The following is a 9,619-nucleotide window of genomic DNA, read 5'->3' on the forward strand; positions in this document are numbered from 1 at the left end:
TTTACAAGACAGACAGATTTTTCTTTTGAGGCTGTATATACCCTCTTGCCTTTAATCCACCCACCTTACACAAACTGTGAACTAGCTTATACAGATCACCCTGCACACATTTCCATAGTTATGAATTTTACTTCTCAAAATTAAAAGAACTCATTTTCAGAAAAAAAAAAAAATGTTGGCTGCTTCTTACAAGCCTCTACTCACCTATTAAATACATTCCAGAAAGATTTTTTCACGTTACATCACTTTTCTCTATGTCCTCAAATTCTTACCAATCCTTAAACCATACTGGAGAACTTGCTTCTTTTAATATATATCATGGATGTCATTCTATATCAATGAATTAATTATATTCATATAAAATAGTAATATAGTATTATATTTTTTGAATGCATTATAATTTATTTAACCAATTTTTATTGCTATGTATGTTTCCAAATTTTTACAACACATAATATTGTTATAAGTAATCTAGTACATATATATGTATGACAATTTTAGAATATTTCCTTAGATAAATTAAAGAAGTAGAAAAAAAGAAAAGGTAGAACAAAGAAGTATATACTTATGATGATGATACATTTTTTACCATACAGCCAGAAAGTTTAGCAATTTGCATTCCTAACAATAACACATGAGAATATCCTCACCAATACTAAGTATGATATTTTGTTTTACTGTTTACAAATCCAATAGGCAAATTCCTATACTTCTGGAAGATGTGTGAAGATATCTTTTATGACAGAGATCCTTCATTCCTGTATTTCAGAAATTAATGTATGACATTTTAGTCTCTTAGCTAATTTAGTACTTTAAAAAGTTAGTCAACTGACACATTTTAAAGTTCCCTGGTTCCCTCTAGAATGAAATGATTTCTTATAAATTATAAATTTCTTCTTGTTGTTCACCATGTATTCCCCAGCCCCTAAAACAGTACCTGGTATATAACAGGTCCTAATACATTGCAGGAATGAAAACAGATATGAATTTGAATTAATCTATTAGGAAAAGTACCCCATGGAAAATCTTTAAAGTCTTATTAATCATAACAATAAGAAGAATTACTAAAAATAATAGTTCCACAAACTTTTAAAGTGCATCTCAAACAGAGAAGCCTAGTACACTAATTAGATATGAATAGACCAAAGTCAGAACTGGGTTGTATGAGACAGTGTTAGAAACAGTGGTCTAAGATTTAACCAGAACACAACGCACAAACCTGCTTGCAACTCTCCATAGGAAAGATATAGCAGTGTTCTAATAGTGAATGAAGGAGATGTCATTGTTTAATGTCATCAAGAGTTTTCCACTACAAATTCTCTTTCCCCCAACCACAAGATGGCGATAGCCACTGGTTCAGTCGCTGAAAACGTAAAATAGCCACAGCTTTCCCTTAACTGACTTATTAGGCAACCAAGTATAGTGGTTTTAGAAAAGTGATTTCTAACCCTAATTTTGGAACAACTCCAGAATCTCTAATCCAAATAACTCTCAGGAGGAGAGTTAAAAACCTCAGAAAAATACAGTTCCTATTAATTGTAGAAAGAAGGATTGTGTAACAAATTCAAACAAGTTAGGTCTTCACACGCCAAAAACAAATGAGGATCTAAATAGTGATGGTGGGGCCCCTTTTGGCTAAGCCTAGGAAAGCCAGGACACTTGACTGACACAACATATTTAGCCTAGAAAAAAGAAGACTTAGGAGGTAGCTGACAGCAGTCTTCAAGTATCTGATGGCTACCATTACAAAGGAAAAAAGTTTAATTTTATTTGGGGCAATTCCAGTAGAAGAAATCAAAAGCAATGGCTATGTATTATAGGGAGGCCATCTAACAACAGGATGGGATTAATTCAACACAGTATCAGGCACTGTGCTAGGCACCAACAAACACCAACATTGTCCTACATTCCAATAAGAGAGTATGACTTTACATTAAATCACCACATTTTATAATGGTAGTGAGAGAAAAGAGAAGTTTTGCTACAAATACAAATAAAATTTAAATATCTAGGATTACTACCAGTATTCACTTCTCTCCATTTACTGAAACATTGTTATAGTTTCCAGTGTGAAATAATGGCATTAAACATAATTTTCAAGGTTTTCATTATTTGTTTTCAATTGAGCTAATATAGTAGATAACAAGAAGATTGCATAAGCCAAAATTCATTTAAGTTTGTCTTTAAATGTCCCTAAGTGAATTTAACGGCAATGTTACTGATTCAACTGAACAAGGAAATTCAGGGATTTGAAAGCTTTCAAAAACCTGTGTGGCTTGACTATACTATAAGCTAGACCATATTCTAAAGCAGAGCTGTCCACTGCACTGTCCAATATGGTAGCCACTAGCTATATGCGGCTATTAAACTCTTGAAAGCAGGTCAGTGAGGCCAGGCACCTGAATATTTAATATTGTTTAATTTTTATTTAAATTTCAATAGCCATATGCGCCCAGCAGATATCATATTGGACAGCATGGTTATAGAAATAAGTGAACAATAATGTTTGTAAAACAAATTTTCTAGAGAAAAAAGCAATGGTGAGATAGTAGCCACAAGACAGAACTGGTATGTATATTGCTGTTTCTAAGTGGTGTTCACTAAACTGGAAGTTAAATTAAATGAAAGATGTCTACAAAAGTACTCTAAACCCTTCTGTAGCCAAATGAACAAGCTATGTTCTGTATGCAAGAGGGTTTTCAAAAAAGAAAGATTAACTCCTCTCTTTGGATCTTTGCATTAAATTCCTCTTCTCATATACTAAATGATATCCTTTCTGATGTTTTTAACCATTTAAAAATATATCTTTAGAGATCCATTAACTTACATCTAATGGAGCAAAAACCAGTTACAAATAGATTTTCACCCAGTACATCCCAAAGAAAAAAAGAGATATGGGAAACTATCTTAGAGCAATATAAAACCAATGACTGAGGTGATAACACAGCCACTCCAGTGATTCTAGATAGAACAGTGAATCTGATAACTGCCAAAATTGGTCTCCAAAGCAAAGTACACAAGAGGTTAATTGGCATGCATAAAGAGAATACTAGAACTTCCATTTATATTTAACTTTTTCATAAAAAATAATAAATTAAGCTTTGCTAATATTTAAGGCTTGCATTAACACCAATGCCCTCACTCAATCTACATTTCATGTGACCATAAATCTGATAAGGGACTTGATAGATCCTGAAGGAAAACTGGGAGTTTCAAGACAGAAATATTAACAATGGCTACTTGGTTCCTTCATTTGCTTTCAATTTTCAATTTATTACCATTTATATTTGGCCATTTAGAAGGATTTTCAGAGTATATTATTTTAAATTATAAAATATTTACAATTCTTCATAATGTGATGGTATGTCACTGAGAATATCTTCCCACACAAAGATTTTCTGATTATTTCAAAGTGAAGTACTTTTTTCTGAGCTTAAAGATTGGTTAGGCATTGTTCTTTACAAAACAAAGGCAAATGTTCTAAATTTGCTTCCCTATTCTGGGATGACAAGTGGTTGGCTGTCAATAGCATCTATGCAACAGGTATTTTAAAAAAATACATAAGCCATTCCTTTGAAGTAAATGTGACATTTTAACAATCCATGAGAAAGTCTTTTGAAATCAACATTTTGAAAATGGATATTTAAAAATGTTTTCAGTGGTTATGTGGCTTTTGTTGCCAAAAACTAAAAATATTCACATAGACCTACAGTTTGAACTTGGAAATAAAACTTCCTTGTTGGTTTTAAAATACTCCACTTGAAGAGATTCAATGGGTTTTTAACCTATTCCTTTAAAATATTCAAATGCCCAGCTTTCCAATTAGTTCACAAGGACCAACTGACATCAGGTAATATGAAAAACTGCCAGCTGTATTTCTGCAAAATCCTTTGCAAAATTAGTAGATAGAACTAAAAAATGATCATAATTTAGCAGAGTCAACAATTCATTTCTTTAATTTGGATTAATATATCCTTGTGAGGCATCTTTTTCAATGACAGATTTTAAAACTAAATACAAAACTAAATTGAACTTAGAGACCTCTGAATCATTGTATTACTAAGTATTAAACTAAGATTTTCAAAAATGATGACACACAATCAATCATAACATTCTTACTAAAACTCTATAAAAATTATAAATCAATTATATTACTCTAAAGGTATATTTATTTTTATCAAATAATATAATATATATTAAATACTATTTCATCTACATCTCAACCTTAGTTTTCTAATTTATAATATACTGAATATATAAATATAACAAAAGATACATATACTCTGTAAATTTAAAGTATGCATATACCATAGGTTGATGCTTAAAGCATTTTTACTAACAGAATATAACCAAAAAGTTGCAAGGCCACTGCCCTAATGTTTCCTATTTGAAATAATGATTAAAATAATTCTTATAGTATAAACAAAGCAAAAGAAAAATCTTTAAAATAACAATATCATTTAATTTTATGTTTTTAATAAACTATTCTGTATAAGAAGATTTTATGTACTCAAAATAAACACTGATATAAAAATAGGTCAAGAATTATTTACAGGTATACTGAAAACATGATCAAGTCCACTTTGTAGTGATTGGGATCTGTTATAAAGACAGCCAGAATAATCCTACAATCCAGTTCAGGGTGCTGATTCAGGATCTTATTTTACTATGTCCTTCAAAAACTCCTTAGTGGCCTCCTAGACCTAGCCATGACCTAAACTCATTGACAAATTTTTTTCTTCACAAACCATTCCATGCCTTCCTGAAATGCTCCAGAGGCCTTGGTCAATGGTTCTGTACCACTTAATCTATTTCTAACATCAGATCTGCTATTCTAGTTTAACATACCCTGGAGGCTGAAAAGACAACATGGCCAGAAAATTTTTTAAAGCAAAAAGTTTGCCTTATTTATAACTGTGAAATTTGTAACTTCCTCTACTATTTACAAGAGAAGAATATTAAACATTGGCAAGATAAAACTCACTGTAAATCATGGTGAGAGTCTTTATTTCTAATAATATGGATACTTATAAAAACAGGACCCTACATCCTACAAATGTGAATTGTGTAAAGTACTTTCCAAAATAAGCCAGCTTACACTGTAATCCTTGGGGTTGGTAACAGAAGATTTGTTACAAAGAACAAAGGAGAGCCAGAGCAGATGAAAAATGCCCCAAGCAAGAGATTTTTCTTTCTGTTTTCCCAAGCAGTAGAAACTTCAAGAGAAGCCAGTTTCTGCTCTCCAATTCACATCAGTATGGGAAAGGAATTGAAAGACTACTCCTAGCGACTAGAGTGAGGATATGGTATGGAACTGTTGCAGGTGCCTAGAGTGAACAGTACAAACTACAGGATCTTAGAGGAGCCCAGCAAAAAAAACATATAAAGAGTTCCAGGACAGCACTGTGCAGGGCAGACTACACCACGAAGGGCCTCATGGGCACAGCCCAGGACACAAAGATTCTTTACTTTCAACTTCAGTGCCTGGGCAAGGAAAAAGGGTGGGAGAGACCCAGATTCCAAGTCAAATATGCATTCTGTAGATCCAGCAGGTTTTTTATATTATTTTTTGATCACTGAACCTCTTTCTATAACATTTTCAAGTGAAATTCACTGAACTATCAGTTGTTTTGTAATCCCCAAAGTTACACATTTTAACCCAGTCTTTGTTAATCAGAATAGAGGATATCTTGAAATAACTAACTTTATTTGAAAGCTTTAAAAAGACACAAAACCCGGAAAATTAATAATCCTGACACAATGAAAATAAATCAGACTTCCAAAAATAGAAAACAGTTCTTGCAATATGACCATTAAGTCAAATAAACAAATGTGCTATAAACACACAAAACCACACCATGATTATTAGAGGTGAGGAGCAACTGTAATAAACTAAAAAGTAAGTATCTTCTTGTTTCTAGACAGACTGCTTTTATCGAACTACCCAGGAGCACCACTGAAACAAGGCTATACAGAAATGAGCGCACACAGATCAATATCCACAATATGACACCCATGCAGAAAAAAGTCCACTCTGGCTAAACGACAATGCGAAGTGGCTATATGCCATTGGCATGGAGACAATAATCAGGTTAAAGATATTCACCAAATCAGTGACCAAAATTCATATCTTTAGAAATGTCAAAATCATCCAAAGGGTAGTAGAGGCTCAGAAATGTACAAAACTGTAAGAACAAACAGGGAAAAGAGACAAAAAGAGGATCTTAACGTCTGTGAATTAACACGACAGAAATACTAACACCCATCATTGGGTCCCAACTGAGTGGGTGGAGGGTTGTCTGTGTGGAGGTATATGGACATGAGGGAGGAGGTGTGGGGATTTGTGGGAATGGGGATTGTTGAGGAAGTTGAGGGGTCATTGGATATGGTGGAGAGATGCAACAGATTTAATGGGATGTGGGGTATTCTGAGGATTTATTGGGGGCAAAAGGTTGAGGAATATTGTAGTGGAGAGTGTAGGGGCAGGGCAGAGGTGTGCATGCGGTGTATAGGGGTGGGGAGTATGGAGGCATATGGGTTGTGTATGGCAGGGGTATTTGTGGCAGGCAATACACATGGTAAACATGCAATGGGCACATATACATACATATACAATACATGCATATGTACGCCTATGCACATGTCTATGTGCTTTTTTTGTTTGTAATGGCACAAATAAGTGCTTACTGTTAGCTTTACTTCTAATTTACCTTAAAATTCCACTATGTACAACCACCTTTCACAAATGGCCAGAATTCAAATTAAAGATGTAGATTACTACATTTGTAGAAATATCCCCTCTACTTTAAATAAATCAAGTTTACTCTCCTCACAAATTCATGAAGAAATGTTGGCATATCCCAAGCATTTAAGATCAGGAGCTTTATTGTATACAAAATACATAAGCTTTATTGTTCATAGCATTTGGGACCTCAGAGATAGATTACTGAAAGTGAAATAAATCATCAGTATGTCATCGTATTTCTTCTCTGAAACTACAAGGACAAGTGACAGTCTTATTTACAGAAGGATGATCTCCATGCCTGATCCTTATCAACTAGAGTCCCACCAAATCAAGCAAGGACGAGAGTTTGAAATCGAAAAATCACACACAAATATCCACAATTCTTTTCCAGTTCCCTATACGTTGTTTTCTCCTTGTTTTCAAAATTGCACTGCCATACCTCTTCTAGTGCTTTTCTAGTAGATGGCAGAGAGTCTGAATGAATTCCACCATGTTTCAATAAGCATCATTTTCCATAAAACTGTGCATAATCTGGTTGGTCCTGCCTGAAACTGGTTTCTCACCTCATGTCTATTTTAAATTTCTAACCCATTTCAAAGAATAGGACCAACCTATAACATAATTTTAGCTTTGGCCTTCACCTAGCCCCCAAATGAACAGTTATTCTGCACAAATTTTATTTCCTACTGCTCTTTCGGTTCATTTGGCATCACTGAAATCTGCATTGGACTTTTTCCCCCAGAAAGATGCCTCTTGCACGTTTACCCACACAAATACAACATACTCAAAAGTAATACATTTCTGAGCCTCTGATTTCAGAGGTTTTTATTTTCATGTTCTTACCTCTGAATTGTTAAGGTGGCATTTGTGAGTTCCGGAAAACCAGCCATCGCTTGAACATTGGTCAATATCCACTTTCTGAAGATTTATATCAACTTTCATGACACCCCTAAAAACAGAGAAGAATAAAAAGAACAAATTAATCTAAGCCTTTAAAATCTCTCTGTATTTTTATCCTAGAAATTAGACAAATCAGCGTAAACAACATACTAAAATTTTTAAATTACCTACTCATAATTAATTAAAGTACACCAAAAGATGGGGAATAGAACAAAATCAACAAGTATTAGTTTTACATTGAGTCCCAAAGGCAGGGAGCTGTCTGCAGCTCCTCATATAATGCCTGGCACATAACAGGTGTTCTATAAATATCTGTTGATTTACTGAACTCCAGACAATATTGCTCTGGACATGGCAGAAAACTTGAATCTGAAATAACACCTGTGTCCAGTAACCCTTCTAGTAAAGTAAATCAAAACAAGGCCCTCGTGTCATTTTTTTCTACTCCTATTTCCCATTTACAGAGCCAGTGATAATAAGGTTGCAGAGAGTAGAGAGGACAGTATCAGAAAATAAGCACCTCTTTCCTCTGAACTTCTATTGTCATAATTTTAACAGCTCTTTGAGCTTCCCAGTGCTCCACACCCAGCATAGAGATTTGCATCACCTACAGAAATGCTGACTAAGATATTTTGTTTTACATCTGGAAACAGAAAGACTGCATTTCACTTAGCCATTTGAGAAGAGTCACTAAGAAAGACAACACACAAATTCACAGCCAGCCAAAAGCTAAATTGTAAAGAAAATTCCAAGTTTGTCTAAAATTCCTCTATTTTCTCCAACTAATATCTCTACATTTTCTTAAGATTCCCTCCCTTCTGTTTTTTACCACCATCAGCATCAGCTGCTGTAAAAATATCTGTCCTACACTGAACTATCACACCTGAACTTAACTGAAATAAATGTTCGGTGTCCTTAGCCCTGAAGCCAGAAGCTTTCTCATGTGGTTTTTCACAAACCTGAGTAAAATATAAACACCCCACTAAAAACTACTAAAAGTTAAACATATTTTCAAGGCTCCATACCCCTATCTTAAGTTATTTTCATTACGATATTACTTAAATATACAAAACATAAAAGTAGGCTCAACTTTCTTATTTTATAGCTCTTATAGCCACCAAAAACCCACAAAATTACAAAATATATGCAAACAAAACTATAAAACCAACAAAAATATTTAAAGTATTAATTTAAGAAAACCAATGATTATATTTTGTCAAAACTAAATCATCTCTCAAAACAGAAAAATGGTACTGACTGCTAGTTCAGCAAGCCTATTCTACCACATTGTATGATTCATTTCTCTCATCTCTTTTTTCCCTTTAAACTTAAAGTCTTCTCACAGAGTGGCTTAATGTCATTTGAGCTTCATTTGGGATGAATACATCATTTGCTTTTTTGGCCTGCCACTGTTCTTTAACCTGTGACAAAGTACTATACTACCTAGTGCTATTATGCTCAAAAGAGACACAAAAACAAACAGGGACACTAAAACCTCCTATCAGTATTTGGTTACCCAGATAACTCAGAATATGTTTGAGTTAATTTTTCAGTTGATCACTGAAATAAAAACCCCAAAATTATCACAGCAAACATGCAAATTCTTCAGAATAATAGACCCCAGTTAGCAAAATAGTACTGTTGTGGGCCATCATTCTATGAAACAAATATTCACGTGATAAATAACTGGATTCCCAAGTAACCTAACGCCTTATCCCACCCAGTTTACTCCTTTCCTCTTTCAACAAATACTTCTTGTCTAATATGTGCATAGTGATATGTGCATAGCATATCTTACTATTAGACATAGTAAGATATGCTATGGAAGACACAAAGGCAAATGATATAGGCCCTGCCTCTAAGAGACATCAAAAAGTATAAGACATTTTTTAAAGTATCAAAGTATTTAATGGAGAATGGATGCTAAATTCTAAGGAATTTGGAAAACTATCATTTGGGGTAAAGCAAGGATTC

General features: G+C 33.8%; 1 protein-coding gene across 1 annotated transcript in view; it reads right to left on the reverse strand.

Annotated features, from left to right (window-relative positions):
- GPR158 (G protein-coupled receptor 158) overlaps nt 1-9,619 on the reverse strand; it is a 349,181-nt gene that overhangs the window by 305,017 nt on the left and 34,545 nt on the right. The window contains exon 2 of the mRNA XM_012777345.3: nt 7,589-7,694. Coding sequence (XP_012632799.2) covers nt 7,589-7,694 — 106 coding nt within the window. The remainder of the gene's footprint in view (nt 1-7,588; nt 7,695-9,619) is intronic.

This window comes from Microcebus murinus, chromosome 25 (assembly GCF_040939455.1).
Source record: "Microcebus murinus isolate Inina chromosome 25, M.murinus_Inina_mat1.0, whole genome shotgun sequence".
NCBI classification, from domain to species: Eukaryota; Metazoa; Chordata; class Mammalia; order Primates; family Cheirogaleidae; genus Microcebus; species Microcebus murinus.